The sequence below is a fragment of the Triticum urartu genome, chromosome 6, assembly GCF_003073215.2.
Source record: "Triticum urartu cultivar G1812 chromosome 6, Tu2.1, whole genome shotgun sequence".
Taxonomy (NCBI): Eukaryota; Viridiplantae; Streptophyta; class Magnoliopsida; order Poales; family Poaceae; genus Triticum; species Triticum urartu.
Window position 1 is genome coordinate 1,294,818 of NC_053027.1, and position 17,143 is coordinate 1,311,960.

Consider the following 17,143-nt stretch of genomic DNA (forward strand, 5'->3'; position numbering starts at 1 on the left):
TCACTCGTAATGAATAATAAATGATTACTTCCATGCATATATATATTCAAGCCACAGAAATTCAGTGCAGCTGCTGAACTCCATATATACCACGATGGTAACAGCTGATGTTCTCCCCGTATACTCTGCATGATTTCGCTGTCATTGCCAGTCCACATGCCGTGCTGCAAATGCTATGCCAATATTCCAACAATGAAAGTGAAGGGACAAAAATATTGACTAGACATTCTTGGTATATTAGCATGGCACTCGCAGCACGCACACGGCTAGGCAAGCATACAAAAATACCGACCAGGTAAGCAAGTATATATGGTCGACATTCTCCCAGGAAAACTCTGCACGATTTCGATGGTCATCGCCCGTTTGTATGCTGTGTGACGCCTCTGGAAATATTTGCGACTAGGTTTGGATCTAGTCATTTATTTCCATGTCATCTGGAAGGGGACAAATCCTAAATCATTTCTGGGAAATGAAAAATAGCGATTTAGTGGGTATAGCAGATGCAGCACGCACACGGCAAGGCAAGGATACATGACCAGGTATGCAAGTACTATATATGGAACATGCGACTAATAATCTGGCAACCATACCAAGAGTAGTATCGCAATGAGGGTCATCGCCATGACTGTCATCACCATGAGCATGCTATGCTCATCCCTAGCCATCTTCATGACCGCCACGATGGCCGCTAGAGACGAGGCCGCGCTGCTTGCTTTTAAGGCGCAGATCAGCCATGGTGGCTCGCTGGGCTCCTGGAACAGCAGCGCTGGCTTCTGCAGCTGGAAAGGCGTATTGTGCAGCCACCGAAGGCCTGGGCGGGCGGTGGCGCTGAGATTGAATGACATTGGGCTCGTCGGACCACTCTCGCCGGCCATCGGGAACCTGACATTCCTGCGGGTGCTCGACCTGGGCTTCAACTCGCTCCACGGGAAGATTCCGACAAGCCTCGGCAACCTCCGCCGCCTGCAGACGCTCTACTTGGACAACAACGCATTCTCCGGTATGATCCCTGTGAACCTGAGCTCCTGCACTAGCATGACCGAAATGGTACTGGACAACAACAAGCTTGCCGGATGCATACCAGTTGAGCTAGGCGAGAAGCTCACGTCCTTGGAAGGAATCACGCTGAGACACAACAACTTGACAGGGCCCATCCCGGCGTCACTGGCCAATCTGTCCAATCTACATAACCTCTCTTTCAGCAATAACCAGCTCACTGGCTCAATCCCACCAGGGCTCGGCAGCATCCGAAGCATGCGGCGATTCGGTCTCTTCGGAAACAACCTCTTTGGTATGCTTCCACCTTCTCTCTACAACTGGTCGTCAATTGAAGTAGTTGATGTAGGGGAAAATATATTGCATGGAAGCATTCTGGATGACATCGGAAGCAAGTTCCCCAAGTTGAAACAGCTTGGCTTGGATGGTAATCACTTCACAGGAACCATCCCTTCCTCAATATCCAACATATCTTCCCTTGTATCACTTCGCCTCAGCGCGAATAGATTTAGCGGGTATGTGCCGCCTACATTGGGGAAGCATGGATCTCTCCAAGACCTGAACTTGTATGACAATAAGTTCGAAGCGAACGACAATAGAGGGTGGGAATTCATCACATCTTTGGCAAACTGCAGCCGACTGTGGCTACTGGAACTCAGCGCCAATTCTTTTGGAGGACAACTACCTGGTTCAGTTGTGAATCTCTCAACGACTGTCCAGCGGTTGTATTTAGAGGATATTAGGGTCTCTGGCAGTATCCCAGCATATATCGGCAATTTGGTTGGTCTGGAATTGCTTCTCATAGCAAATACTTACATATCTGGGGAGATACCAAAGAGTATTGGTAAGCTAGGGAACTTGATCGATCTAGGATTGTACAATAATAGTTTGTCTGGCCTCATACCGTCGTCGGTAGGAAATCTAAGCCAGTTGAATAGGCTCTATGCATTCCGTTGCAACTTGGAGGGACCAATTCCGGCAAGCCTGGGGGTGCTGAAAAACCTCTTTGCACTTGATTTGTCAATGAATTACCATCTTAATGGTACAATACCGAAAGAGATTTTCAAATTACCCGGCCTGTCTTTTAATTTGGACTTGTCATACAATTCCCTTTCCGGGCCAATTCCTAATGAAGTTGGTAGTTTGGGAAATCTTAACCAGTTGTCTCTGTCAGAAAACCAGTTGTCTGGGAAGATACCCGGAAGTATTCAGAACTGCATAATGTTGGAATATTTATTCTTAGGGAACAATTTGTTTGAGGGGAGCATCCCTCGATCACTGACAAATATAAAGGGGCTCCGTATACTGAACCTGACGATGAATAACTTCTCTGGTAATATTCCTGAGGACCTTGGCAATATTGGAAACTTGCAGGAACTTTACATTGCACACAACAACTTGTCAGGTTCAATCCCAATACTTCTGCAGAATTTGACATCATTATCCAAATTGGATATATCCTTCAATAATTTGCAAGGTGAAGTGCCAAACGAAGGTGTTTTCAGAAACATCACTTACTTAGAGGTTGCTGGCAACATCAATTTGTGTGGTGGTACACCTCAACTTCATTTGGCTCCATGCCCCATATGCCCCTCAAGCAAGAACAGAAAAAAGATGTCAAAGTCTCTTGTAATTTCTCTAGCGGCAGCTGGAGCAATCTTGTTCTCACTTTCCGTTCTTGTTCTTGTTTGGATACTTTGTAAGAAGCTCAAATCAAGACGGAAGGCAGCAGAAAAAGATTCAATTGTTGATGACCATTACAGAAGAATCCCGTATCATGCATTACTGAGAGGAACTAACGAATTTTCAGAAGCCAACTTGCTTGGGAGAGGAAGTTATGGTGCAGTTTATAAGTGTGTTTTGGACAATGAAGAAGGAGCATTGGCTGTCAAGGTGTTTAACCTTGGTCAATCAAGTTATTCGAAGAGTTTTGAGGCTGAATGTGAGGCTATGAGAAGGATACGACACCGTAGTCTCATTAAGATCATTACTTCTTGTTCGAGCATCAACCACCAAGGTCAAGAATTCAAGGCGTTGGTCTTTGAGTTCATGCCCAATGGTAACTTGGATGGTTGGCTTCATCCAAAATCAGAAGAGCCCACTATAGACAACACGCTCAGCCTTGCCCAGCGGCTTGATATTGCTGTCGATATTGTGGATGCAGTAGAATATCTGCACAACTACTGTCAGCCATTGGTAATCCACTGTGATCTTAAGCCAAGCAACATTCTTCTTGCTGAAGACCTGAGCGCCCGAGTTGGGGACTTTGGCATATCAAGGATCCTTCAAGAAAATACAAGCACGGGGATGCAGACTTCATATGGCTCAACAGGACTTAGAGGTTCCATAGGCTATGTTGCTCCAGGTGACTAAAACTCTTCTAATTTTATTTTTTACTTTTCGCTCGAATATGCCATGCTAAGCACAAAACTGTGCATAATTGCAGAGTATGGAGAAGGCTGTGCTGCCTCAACCGCTGGTGATATTTATAGTCTTGGCATATTGCTGCTTGAGATGTTTACGGGGAGAAGCCCAACAGAAGACACGTTCGGAGATTCATTGGGTCTGCATAAATTTGTCGAGGATGCTCTTCCAGATAGAACCTTGGAGATAGCTGACCCGACAATGTGGTTGCACAGCGGAGAACACAATAACACTACAAGTATTAGAATTCAGGAGTTATTGGTTTCAGTCTTGAGCCTTGGCATATCCTGCTCAAAGCTACATCCTGGTGACCGAGCACTGACAAGTGATGCAACAACGGAGATGCACGCAATCAGAGATGCATACCTCAAGTTCATAGGGGAGCATGGAGCAGAACGAGAAGCCTCGACTCAAGAAATTCAGAGCAGCATTGCATAAACAAGCTGGCACAAGACATTAGACATGATCCTGCATACTACAAAAATTATGTGTCATTTCAGTTAGTAATTGTTCTCAGAGCTATGTATGTTGCTTTACAACTGTATCAAATAAATACAAAACCATGGTGTTGTGCAATCATAGCAGAACAGCAGGTTGTAGGTAGATTTATAAATGAAGCAGTGTAATTGTTTGCTCATTATCAAAACTGTACACATGGAGGCAACATTATTACTTCATGCTTCAGTAGAGCTGAAGTTGCAGAGAGTTTCATTTCATTTTCTTATTTTTATTATTTCTCGCTTTTGTAAGCAAAACAATCCGATTTTATTTGTTTATATCCGAAACAAAGTTCATCGGATCAGATTAATAACACTAGAATAATCACAAACAAACTTTCCTTTGTGTACAAGCTTTCTTCTTTCATTAATTAAGTAGTAATAAGGTTTTTGTCTTCAGAATTGGTATATCCTGTCTTTCGGTAGTACAATCAGACTTTTTGTTAAATCAGACTTTCCGTCGATGTGCACAAACAAACTTGGGGTAGAAACTAATGCTCATTTGAGAGCACAGGCAATCTGTCTAAAATCTGATTCTCAATAGGAGAATAAACTATCTGTCAATAAAATAAACAGAAATCACAGGTTAGAAAGCATATCCATGTGCAGAGTAATAAAGTCAGGCTGCTTGTTAATAGAGTATATACTTTCCATGTGCATAAACAGATACTAGAATTTAGAGCACAAGCAGCCTGGCCAAAACCTGATTCTCAGAAAAATAAATCAGAATCACGGACTAGAAAGCATTCAGAGAATAGCTTGCAGAAGCAACAACAGGGTAATCCTTATAACCAGAGACTAACCATCCTTCTATTAATTCCTTTTGTAAAAAAATATAGGTACTAGATATGTACCTAGGAGGATGTGAATCTGGAGAGCACATGAGAAAAAAAGTAAAGTAAAACCATCCCAATGTTGTGCAATAGCACTGTAGCAGCAGGTCCAGAGGACCTTTAGTAGCTATGAGGACGTTATCAACAATCAATCCAGAGGGCCTTTACTAGCTACGGCAAAGAGGTTGTACACTTGTCGCATCACTTATTACTCTACATTCATGTCGATCCATTAGTGCTATTTTGGTTCAAGGGAAAAACACAGCAATAGGAAATTTTCCTATGACACTCTACTATTCAATTATTCATGCATTTTGTTGAAAGGAATGAAGCAAAACATCCACCTGGACCTACTTTTAAAAATCATATGCATAAAAACAAGACCAAGTGCATTAGTGGTAGAATAACATTCTAACAGTACACGCTTTTGTTGGAAATATGCCCTAGAGGCAATAATAAAATGGTTATTATTATATTTCCTTGTTCATGATAATTGTCTATTGTTCATGCTATAATTGTATTAACCGGAGACTGTAATACATGTGTGAATACGTAGACCACAACATGTCCCTAGTAAGCCTCTAGTTGACTAGCTCGTTGATCAATAGATGGTTACGGTTTCCTGACCATGGACACTGGATGTCGTTGATAACGGGATCATATCATTAGGAGAATGATCTGATGGACAAGACCCAATCCTAAGCATAGCACAAGATCCTGTAGTTCGTCTGCTAAAGCTTTTCTAATGTCAAGTATCATTTCCTTAGACCATGAGATTGTGCAACTCCCGGATACCGTAGGAATGCTTTGGGTGTGCCAAATGTCACAACGTAACTGGGTGGCTATAAAGGCATACTACAGGTATCTCTGAAAGTGTCTGTTGGGTTGGCACGAATCGAGACTGGGATTTGTCACTCCGTATGACGAAGAGGTATCTCTGTGCCCACTCGGTAATGCATCATCATAATGAGCTCAATGTGACTAAGTAGTTAGTTGCGGGATCATGCATTACGAAACGAGTAAAGTGACATGCCGGTAACGAGATTGAACGAGGTATTGGGATACCGACGATCGAATCTTGGGCAAATAACGTACCGATTGACAAAGGGAATTGTATAAAGGATTGATTGAATCCCTGACATCGTGGTTCATCCGATGAGATCATCGTGGAACATGTGGGAGCCAACATGGGTATCCAGATCTCGCTGTTCGTTATTGGCCAGAGAGCTGTCTCAGTCATGTCTGCATGATTCCCGAACCCGTAGGGTCTACACACTTAAGGTTCGGTGACGCTAGAGTTGTTATGGGAATTAGTGTGCAGTTACCGAATGTTGTTCGGAGTCCCGGATGAGATCCCGGACGTCATGAGGAGTTCCGGAATAGTTCGGAGGTAAACATTTATATATGGGAAGTCCTATTTTGGCCACCGGAAAATGTTCGGGATTTTTCGGTATTGTACCGAGAAGGTTCTAGAAGGTTCCGTAGTGGGGCCCACCTGCATGGGGGGACCCACATGAACGTGGGTAGTGGGGGCAAGGCCCCACACCCTTGGTCAAGGCGCACCAAGATCCCCCTTAGAAGGAATAAGATCATATCCCGAAGGGATAAGATTAGGATCTAAAAAAGGGGGATAACAATCGGTTGGGACGGGAAATGATGGGATTTCTTTCCCCCACCTTTGCCAACGCCCCAATGGACTTGGAGGGCAAGAAACCAGCCCCCTCCACCCTTATATATAGTGGGGAGGCTCATGGGAGCCGCACCCCTTCCCCTGGCGCAACCCTCTCCCTCCCCAACCCCTCCTCCTCCGTAGTAGTGCTTGGCGAAGCCCTGCCGGAGAACTGCAAGCTCCACCACCACGCCGTCGTTCTGCCGGAGCTCTCCCTCAACTTATCCTCTCCCCTTACTGGATCAAGAAGGAGGATACGTCCCCGGGCTGTACGTGTGTTGAACGCGGAGGCGCCATTGTTCGACGCTTAGATCGGAATCAACCGCGATCTGAATCGCTCCGAGTACGACTCCTTCATCCGCGTTCTTGTAACGCTTCCGCATCGCGATCTTCAAGGGTATAAAGATGCACTCCCCTCTCTCTCGTTGCTAGTCTCTCCATAGATTAATCTTGGTGATGCATATGTTTCACTTTAATTTCTGCAATGATCCCCAACAGCTTTCATATGGTTTCACTTTAATTTGGCAATGTTTCTTTGCATTCATCTGCTGTTTCAATTCCTGTGAACCAAACACCCAAGTTGACAGAAATCCTATGTTTACAAATGCTCTATTTCCGATGTGCATTCCTATCCTATTCCGGTGTTTTTCCTATCCCTGTGTTTTTAGAATCATGCAAACCAGAGGAGCCCTTACAGAATTACTTCAGTTGCAGGTAGGTGTCGAAGAAAACTTTGTGTGGCTGCTCCTGTGGCGACGTCGTCCACCTCACCTGAGCAGCTCCAGCTATAGAAGCATCCACCAAACCAGACATCATGAGTTCATGACTCCTGACCGTCTTTCGCCGCCTCAGATCACCTTCCCTGCCACCAGCACCCACTGCAATGGCATCACCATCATCGACTCAGCAGATGAACCCGAGGAGTACACGGGTCCACAAGAGAGGTCGCTCTCTTTTGTTTCTGCTTATGTTATGCATTGCTTAATATTACCTGCTACTTTATCATTTTGTTCACCTCTTAGACTCCAAGTCAGGGCCAAATTAATGTTCAAACTTGAGTTCTAAATTAGTTGTGGGGCACATATCGAGGCAACAATGAATAGTATCTCTGTCTAATATGTGGTTCACCTAGGATATGCCTATGTTGTTCATCTTGGGTGGGAAACAAATAGTAAAGCAATCATCATCTGTCTTTTTATTAAATTAAAGCAATCATCAGCCTGCTATCATTATTTTTGGATCCATCCACTGGTTGTTACCATCACTCTAGATTTCTGCATGTTCTCCTATCATAATCTCACTATATTTTTTTTATAGATGTCAGATATTGTACACAGTCATGCTGAACATGTAGAGAAAAAGAGAAGAGTTTTGCGCGGCAATACAATGTCATGCAGACATCGCTCCATGGTGGGTTCAATGGCAAACCCTCCCTCCCCCCTCTCCAGATTGTAATCCAGAGGAAGATATCTGTTATGAGGCGGATTCAGACGCAGCTGTCCACTCCTACTTACGTCCGAAGGTGTTTGCTCTAACTTGGCATGATGATGTTAGTCATATCATGCATATGTTGCCTTGTAGTGCCTACTTTCGGCATCATATATGTCATCTGTTTAGTTTAGACATGTTCTGTAATGCCACGTTTTTAGTTTCTATATCATATGTGAGAATTATGCAGTCTCGTGTCTTTTAGCCAGCCATAATATATGTGAAATGTGCAATGCCATCCTGTTTAACTAGTCATCATATATTTGAATGATATTTTGCTCATCCTTTTCTTCATTACATTTTCATTTGTCGACAATGTTTGTACTTTAAACTACTCTTCCTGTGAATCAGCCATTTGAGTGGGTGATGAAAAAATCTGGAGTGAAAACAAGGCCTTCAGAGCAGAGAGTGCTACCTGTCGAAGCAGATCTCTTGCTGAGTCCCAATAGCTCCTCAGAGATGAATTAAAAAACAGATGACCAGTCCTATTCCCCCACCGAGGTGTATGCTCTAACTTGGCACGGTTATACTGCTCATATCATGAATATGGTGTCTTGCATTGCATAGTTTAGACATCATATACACAATATTCAACACCAAGTTCTTAGTTCAGACATCATATATGTGAATGCTCTCTGCTTAGTATATAAATCATTAAATCATGTGATCTTGATTACTTAGATAACATATATGTAAATTATGTCATGCGAACATGTTTAGTTAGTCATCATATCTTTGAATTATGTTATGCTATGCTATCCAGTTTAGATAGACATCATATATGTAAAATTATGTCATGCTATCCGTTTTAGTTAAACAATATACATGTCAACTATTTCATGCCTTCTTTTTTCCACACTATATACTGCATCTGTCTCGCATACAATGTCTATACATTCAACTATGTTTTCTGTTTATCACCATTTGAATTGGAGCGGATGATGTAAGTATCTAGTGGAGTAAAAACACGGTCTTCAAATAAAACAGTGCTACCTCTTTGCTATCGTGCATAAACCTGAAGAACAACTGTTCTCATTTAAGATTCTATTGCTATCATGCATACTGCTTTGCTCTTGTATCACTTTATTTACTCATACAAACTTACTTTTAAATTGAAGGATCCAATGGATACTCCAATGGCACAACAGGTATGTTTACGCATGTTTTTTTAACAGGTTTGCTCTTATAAATAGCTTTGTTGATTTCAATTTCAATTGTGTATACAGTTGACTTCTCATATCATGCACATTACTAGCATCACAACAGAGCCAATAGTGTTGTTGTACATGTAGACCCGTGGTACCCATCTGAAATCTTGTTGTCCCATGTAGTTTCCCACGCTTTGTATTCTTTTAGTGCCGCTTTCTCTTGAACTGATATGATTCGAACCGTGTCTCTATTTTGATTTGGCAAGATATTGAAGTGACCATAGGACATAGATATATGTTTGTTTGATGCTTTTATAATATACTACTTGGCAATAGAAGACTTGGTTGTTTAATCTTGTCCACCTTACTAATGAACTAGTTCACTGAAATGAGTTTCATATACTAGTACATGCTAAACCTGTTATGTGTCTGCTTGTTTCTTCTTTTAGAATGCTGACATAATATTGGGGAAGAGTGCCTTATTAAGCAATGGTAAAGGAAATAATGCATATAAGGTTCATGATAGTGAGACATCCTTGTTGGTCTCCAACAAAGCTGATAAAACAACTAAGGAAAACTATCTTGACAGTGAGACAACCCCAAAGTCCTATCTTGGTTTAGTGTTTGAGTCACTGGCCACTACCGCTGGCACAAGCTATTCGAACTCACTGTCTTAATCACTTCGGTTTCTGGAGTCTCAACTACAAGCTGAAAGACATCGATCAGTTGTGCTATGTCAAGAAGCGGAAGGACTGCGGAAGTCCCTGGAGCATCTAGATGCATACTTTCTGGTGCAACAACAAGCGTTGGAGAATTTTAGTGCCAAACAGGACAAAGTTAATAAGCTTGCTAAGCTTATTGCCAGCATGTTGGATTCCCAGGATAACGTTTCTTGAGCTCTTCTGAAGTTGTTTCAGTTATGCACTTGTTTTGCTGCCGCATTTATTTGCACTAGTGGCCAATTTAGACGGCCAGTATATGTAATATGCTGGTTTGTTCCCTATATTTACACTGGTGGCGAACTTTGATGCCCAGTGGATGTAATATGTGTAATAGCCGTAATAGCCTAGCGTTAGTTGCTTGCTTATTAATTTCCTTATTGTCTTGTTTAGTTGTTTGCTTGTAGTCACTTCAGTTCTTTTTCCGCGTTTTTCTAGTGGCCACAATAACATATTTTTGGTAACTAGGCCACAATAACCATGGAAACACACGGACTGTTTTAACCATGGGCCTTCTATGGGCTGTAGGATCCATGGGCCTTCTACGGGCCGTAGGATGCATGGGCCTTCTACGGGCCGTAGGATCCATTGGCCTTCTACGGGGCGTATAATCATTTCGCCAAACATGGGCCGTACTATTCGTGAAAAATAATGGGCCGTTAATATGCCGTATTTGATAACGCTATGAAAACAGCGCAACGGGTTAACGGGCCACAAACGGGCCGAATGTAACCACGGGTGAATTTGGCCCACAAACGGAACAGGCCAGTAATGAACCGTAACTAACTGAATTCTAGAAATGAGCCCAATAATAAATGGGCCCTTAGAAGACCGAAAGCTAACACGGGCTGGAAACGGCCGACGGAATAATGGGCCGTTAATGGGTATAAAATGATACATTGTTCATTATGGGACAGTTTCATCTCAGGCCTTTAATGGGCCGAGAGTTACAAATGGCCTCCTATGGGCCGAAAGATGTCATGGGCCATACATGGGCCGGAAGTTATAATGGGCTGGTATCATATTGGACGGCCCAAATGACGCTACTAGGCCAAATTCCGCTAGGTCGTGAGTTAGCGGGCTGTAAATGGGCTATATGCGAACAAGCCGTTAACAGGATTTCCATGGGCTAGCCCGCTACCTTTTGACCAAGTCAAACGGGCCGGCCTTTTCACTGGAATGGGCCTCTTTTGGGCCGTTCCATGTGTCGATGAATCATAGGCGCCTTCAGTCCAATGAGTGGATGACATCTGCCCCAACGGTGAGCCGACAATTGGTTACTCTGGGCATTGAGAATTTTACACGTGGAGAATCTCCATTGGTCCGGGTTGTTAATGGGTTATCGGACCCAAATCAAAACCTGATAGCTTAACGGTGACCCGTTACGGTGGATGACACGTGTCGGTCACCCTTGACGAAAGCACTTCTGTGACGCACGATTTATCGTCATGGAAGTGGACACTTTCGTGATGATAATTTTGGTAATGTCATGGAACACTTCTACGATAGCACAGGTATGACTATCTTGATGCTGTCATAAAATCGTCATTGATGAACATGCATGCCAGAAAACATGACGTACTATGACAAACACGTATCATCACGGAAGTGTATTTTTTTGTAGTGTATATAGCAAGTACCACTTTAGAACCTTCAAAGAAACTAAAAATGGATAAATAATATGAATCTCCGATGTACTCACATGAACCTATAAAAACAACTAAATCAACGAATCAATGAATATCGACTGATTAAAGAAAAAATAGCTACGGATGTTCACATATATAAGGAGAAGGAATCTCCATAAATTCTTTCACCTTCAAGCCTTTGGTTCCAAACGGGAACAGCCTATTCAGTCCCGTGGCATATAGGAACTCATGTTTGGCCTCCGGGTATGGCTCCGAGCATAGGATAGTCTCCTGCCTCCTGTCCCATTGTCGCGCGATGGCTCGCCTACTGTGGAGCATGACGACACCATTGTGTGCGGTAGGGGACAACGCGCTGAACCAGGAGAGGAGGAGTCGGGCGGTGAGATCCGACAGCAGAGGCCTCGATGGTGACCGGTGGAAGAGGCGCTCGATAGGGGCTCGTCTGTGAGTTCGGGTGGCATGCATGTTAAAGGGGGAGGGAAGAGAGGAAGAGGAGGCGGAGGCGGAGAGATGTTACCCAATGACTAGTAGCTGCCGACATGGTCGGTCTCGAGCGCATCCATGAAACGTGCAGGGAGGTGGTGAGGCGCGCTTGGGCCTATTGCCGGTGTCAAAACCGGTGGATCTCGGGTAGGGGGTCCCGAACTGTGCGTCTAAGGCGGATGGTAACAGGAGGCGGGGGACACGATGTTTACCAAGGTTCGGGCCCTCTCGATGGAGGTAATACCCTACTTCCTACTTGATTGATCTTGATGATATGAGTATTACAAGAGTTGATCTACCACGGCATCGTAGAGGCTAAATCCTATGGTATGATTGTTGTTGTCCTACGGAGTAAACCCTCCGGTTTATATAGACACCGAAGGGGGCTAGGGTTACACAGAGTCGGTTACAAGGGGAGGAGATCTACATATCCGTATCGCCAAGCTTGCCTTGCACGCCAAGGAGAGTCCTATCCGGACACGGGACGAAGTCTTCAATCTTGTATCTTCATAGTCCAATAGTCCGGACAAAGGATATAGTCCGGCTGTCCGAGGACCCCCTAATCCAGGACTCCCTCAGTAGCCCCTGAACCAGGCTTCAATGACGATGAGTCCGGCACGCATATTTGTCTTCGGCATTGCAAGGCGGGTTCTTCCTCCGAATACTCCATAGAAGATCTTGAACACATGGATAGTGTCCAGCTCTGCCAAACAAGTTCCACATACCACCGTAGAGAGAATAATATTTCCACAAATCTAATCTGCTGACACGTTTGGCAGCTTGACATCATACCACGGCCCTGTCATTTTTCGAACCGTTTTTCTCAACCAGCTACTACACGTATTGCGAGGTAGTTTTCTTGGCACGTCTTGTCGAAGCAGAGATCGTGTCCCCTTATCACGGGATTCTAATCAATACGGATGTGGGTAACCCAACCGCGCCATCAATTATGACGCTTGGGGAATAAGCGAGTTTGACTAGGCAGGTGGGGAGGCGTATAGTTTCCTCCGCCCCTATAAAGGGACAAGGACTCCTCCTTTTACCCATGCATTCTTCCTCCTTGCTCATCCATTCTTGCGCACTCGAGCTCCAGCACCCAAGTTCGCGTTTTCCCCCTCAAACCACTCCAAGCCTGTCCGGAGCGAGAGGCAAGTGGATGGTCTCCTCCGTCACTGAGGAGAACATCACAAAGCTACGGGGAGCTGGATATCTGGCCGCGGACATCGCAGACCGGCTGCCAGATGCGGAGCAGATCATCCCTACGCCCGAACCCCATGAGAGGGTGGTTTTCCTTAGCCACTTTGTCCGCGGACTGGGATTTCCCCTCCACCCGTTTGTCCGCGGGCTCATGTTCTACTACGGGCTGGATTTTCACGATCTGGCCCCCAATTTCATCCTCAACATCTCGGCGTTTATCGTCATGTGCGAGGCCTTCCTCCGCATCAGGCCCCACTTCGGCTTGTGGCTGAACACCTTCAATGTTAAACCGAAGGTGGTGGTCGGCCAGCAAGCGGAGTGCGGAGGCGCCATGGTGGGAAAAATGCCAAATGTCACCTGGCTCGAAGGCTCCTATGTGGAGACCATAAAGGGAATCGGGGTGGTTCTACATCACCGAGCCGCGCGACACCAACTGGGTGGCGGCCCCCGAATTCCGATCCAGAATCCCCACGCGGCTCACCTCCTGGAAAGAGAAGGGCATGTCCCGAGGTTCATCGGTGGAGCTGATCGGACTCCAGAAATGCATCAGAAACATGATGAGCAAGAAAATCAAGCTTGTCAACGTGGTCCAGGTCATGCTCTTCCGCCGGATCCTCCCGTGTCAACGACGGGCATTCAATTTGTGGGAGTTCGACCGGGCCGAGCACCAGACGCTACGAGAGCTCTTCGACACGATGCACAAGGACGTCTGGAAGGTGTTGTTCAAGGGCGCCGAGGTACCTCCTCCCCTTACCGAGGACCGCGGACTCAGCTCAAAGCGCCATGCCAATCTGGTAAGTTTTTTATATCTCACAGGATGTTTATTTTCCCCAGTTTAATCATGTGCGGGATGTAAGCCTCCATGCCATTAACAGGACTGGGTAGAGACAGCGGAGCAGATCGATTGCCCAGCCCCCCTTCCTGAGGATCCAGCAGATGCTCTCCTAACGGAGATGTTGGTTCCGGCGCCTTACGAGGTGCTAGTGAAGAAGGCCAATAAGAAGGCCACGGGGACCCGGAAGGGTCTCCGACGCAAGGTTATATCGGACTCATCGTCCGAAAACTCCGAGGCGCACTCCTCCCATGAAAACGAGGAGGAGGAAGAGGAAAGTTCTCCCCCCCAGCCGGGGGAGACAAGAAAAGGAAGGCCGCCCCATCCGGGGAGGCCGAAGGGTCCAAGAAGGGAAGGAACCTACTCCCAGACTGCTCCACGACGGCCGCCAACAGCGATGACGAGTGGTTGCCCAGGGACAAGCCCCTGGCGAAGTCGTAAGTATCCGGATACCATAGCAATTCATGGTATGTTTTATTGCACTGCTTCTCATCACGCCGAACATGATTATGTAGTCCGTCCCGAGCCCATATCGACGTATCTTCGTCGGATGGTTCTTTGGACCCGTCGGATATGAATAGCGATTCACTTCCGACCGCCTCCACCCCTCGCCCTACGGACAACGTCGAGGTTTTGTCTCAAAGGGCACCGAGCCGAGGGGAGGTAGTCCTGGAGGCGCCTCGAGGCGACATTCTGGACCTTGGGCGCAAAGGGAGCAAGACTCCCATGGGCTCCGAATTCGGCCTCCAGCCGAACACTGCGCCGGAACCTCCAGTGGTTCCGGACTCTGTCAGGCGACCCCCCGTTAAGAGGGGCAAGCCGCCCGTGCTGGTGGCCTCTGTCCATCCAGAGGCACCGGACAACTTGCTCGAAGTGCTTCGCGGCGCTTCCATCGATGAAGAACACCGTACTATCATGAGTGCGGTGATCGAGAAGGTTCAGTCCGCCAAAAGCGGACTAACTGAAGCTTGTGCCAGCCTCCTAACAGGCTTTCAGGTAGGTAATCAAATTATAGGAAAATATTACCACATAAACAGTAGCCCCTGATGCTCTGTTTGGCATTCGCGAAGAAAGGCCGAATAGAGGATCAAATAATGACTCAGGAGTCTAATCAGAATATGTCTATCTGCATATGCAGGCTTCACTGCTGACCGGTGCCGCACGTACTGCAGAGGTCGCTGCACTGAAGCAGGACCTTGAGCGGTCCAAGGAAGAGCTCGGCCTTACCAAGAGGCAGCTCGAAGATAAAAAAGGTAAGCGATACCGTGTCTATATATTAAAAAGAAATTTGGTTGTAAAATAATAGGATCACCATGAATTTTCCAGGGGCCATGTAACGCCCCATATATAACTTTCCCAATTTGTACTCCATCTCTTGTCGTTTCCGGCGTTAAGTTATAGTTATTTCTCGGGTTCGGGTCTTTGTCTCCGTGTGTTGTTTTCCTTGCCATGCATCTCATATCATGTCATCATGTGCATTGCATTCGCATACGTGTTCATCTCATGCATTCGAGCATTTTCCCCGTTGTCCGTTTTGCATTCCGGCGCTTCGTTCTCCTCCGGTGGTCATTTCTACCTTTCTTTCGTGTGTGGGGATTAAACATTTCCGGATTGGACCAAGACTTGCCAAGCGGCCTTGGTTTACTACCGGTAGACCGCCTGTCAAGTTTCGTACCAATTGGAATTCGTTTGATACTCCAACGGTTAACCGAGGGACCGAAAAGGCCTCGTGTGTGTTGCAGCCCAACACCCCTCCAATTTGGCCCAAAACCCACCAAACTCTGCTCCATCATCTAGAGCATTCGATCACGATCGCGTGGCCGAAATCCGCACCTCATTTGGACTTATGCCTATATATAGCCCCCTCCATTTTCGGATCTCTCTCTCCCCGAAACCCTAGTCTTAAAAAAAACAGGTCTCCGTCACCGACGGACATGTCCGGAGCCTAGCCGGACACGTCCGCCGCGCCCCCTCAGCCTACCAGACGCCGCCACGTGGCCCGACCGGACCACTTCCCCGCCGCCGCTCCCGCCGGGCCCGAAGCCCATCTCCAGCCCGCTCCCGCGCCGCACCGGGCCAGAGGAGACGCCGCCCGCGCCCTCTTCTTCCCCGCCGCCCGACGCCCTCCGCGACCGGCCGCCACCCGCAGCCGAGCTCGGCGCCGGCCGCCCCATTCCGCGTCGCCGGCGAGAGGCGAGCTTGCTGCCGACCGCCTCGGAGTCGTCGCCGCCCGCTCGACGTCCTCCGCTGCCGTGCGCCGTCCCTGGTCGCTGGATCCGGCCGCGCCTCGCCCCGGCCTCTTCCTCCCTCCACGCCGGTGACCTCAACTCCAGCTGGTCAACCTCGAAGTCCGTGCCATGAACAGTGCATCTCAGATCTAGATCCAAAAATATCTCCTCACGGTTGACTTTTCCCTCTCCCCCTTAATTTTTTGTGCATACTTTGACCGGTGATATCTCCGCATCCGTAGCTACGATTTGGACATATAGTATATCAAAATGTTCACCTCGACGAGTACATCATTTCATTCCATTGCATCATATTCATTTGAGTTCATCTTGATGCCAGAAATGCTTCTAGAAGGAGGCTTCGTGAGTTAATTGTCAGATCTGCTAGTCCATCTTAGACTTTTGTCATTTTTGCCATGATTATTGTGTGCATGATATGCCTGTGAGTCATTCATATGTTTTGTTAAGCATTTTGTTATCTTTCCAGAGGTGCAACCCATGCATTTTTAGCATGTGTGTGGTGACTTGTGCAAGCTTGCAAAGTGAGGCACCCGGTAAATCTGTTTCAGGGACTTAGTTGTTTTCACTAAGTCTGGGATTATTTAGTTCATGATGCCATATGTTCAGCTTGTTTCCTAATGATCCGTGACCCTTTTGAGGATGATCAGTAAAGGAGTTTTGTTAATCTTGTTATGCTCCATCCATCCATGTCTTTACTTGCAATTGTGGAGCACCCTAGCTTGAGTCAATCGAGCTCTACTTTTGCTTCGTTGTGAATCTGGGCAGATCGTCAACTTGTTTGCGATATTGCCGGTGTTATTGTAGTTGATCCGTGCATGCTATGACTTTTTTCTTGCCATGTCTAGCTAGAATTTTGTGCCTTCTTAATGGATGTATGCTTGCCTTGCCATGACTTGCACCGTAGTGAGTGTAACGAGCTCGTTTACATGCCTTCGTGAGTTATATTTCAGCATGTCTCA

At 46.3% G+C, this 17,143-nt stretch overlaps 1 protein-coding gene across 1 annotated transcript; it reads left to right on the plus strand.

Annotated features, from left to right (window-relative positions):
- The first annotated feature begins 583 nt into the window (after positions 1 to 583).
- Positions 584 to 4,131, plus strand: LOC125517539 (receptor kinase-like protein Xa21). The gene is made up of 2 exons (XM_048682740.1): positions 584 to 3,361; positions 3,443 to 4,131. The coding sequence occupies exons 1-2, from the start codon at positions 607 to 609 to the stop codon at positions 3,856 to 3,858; spliced, it is 3,171 nt and encodes a 1,056-aa protein (XP_048538697.1). The 5' UTR covers positions 584 to 606; the 3' UTR covers positions 3,859 to 4,131.
- The last annotated feature ends 13,012 nt before the right edge of the window (positions 4,132 to 17,143 follow it).

Coding starts and splice junctions, on each gene's coding strand:
- LOC125517539 (XM_048682740.1), top strand. CDS start 607: ATGAGGGTCATCGCCATGACTGTCATCACCATGAGCATGCTATGCTCA. Junction 3,362..3,442: donor CATAGGCTATGTTGCTCCAG/GTGACTAAAACT, acceptor GCATAATTGCAG/AGTATGGAGAAGGCTGTGCT.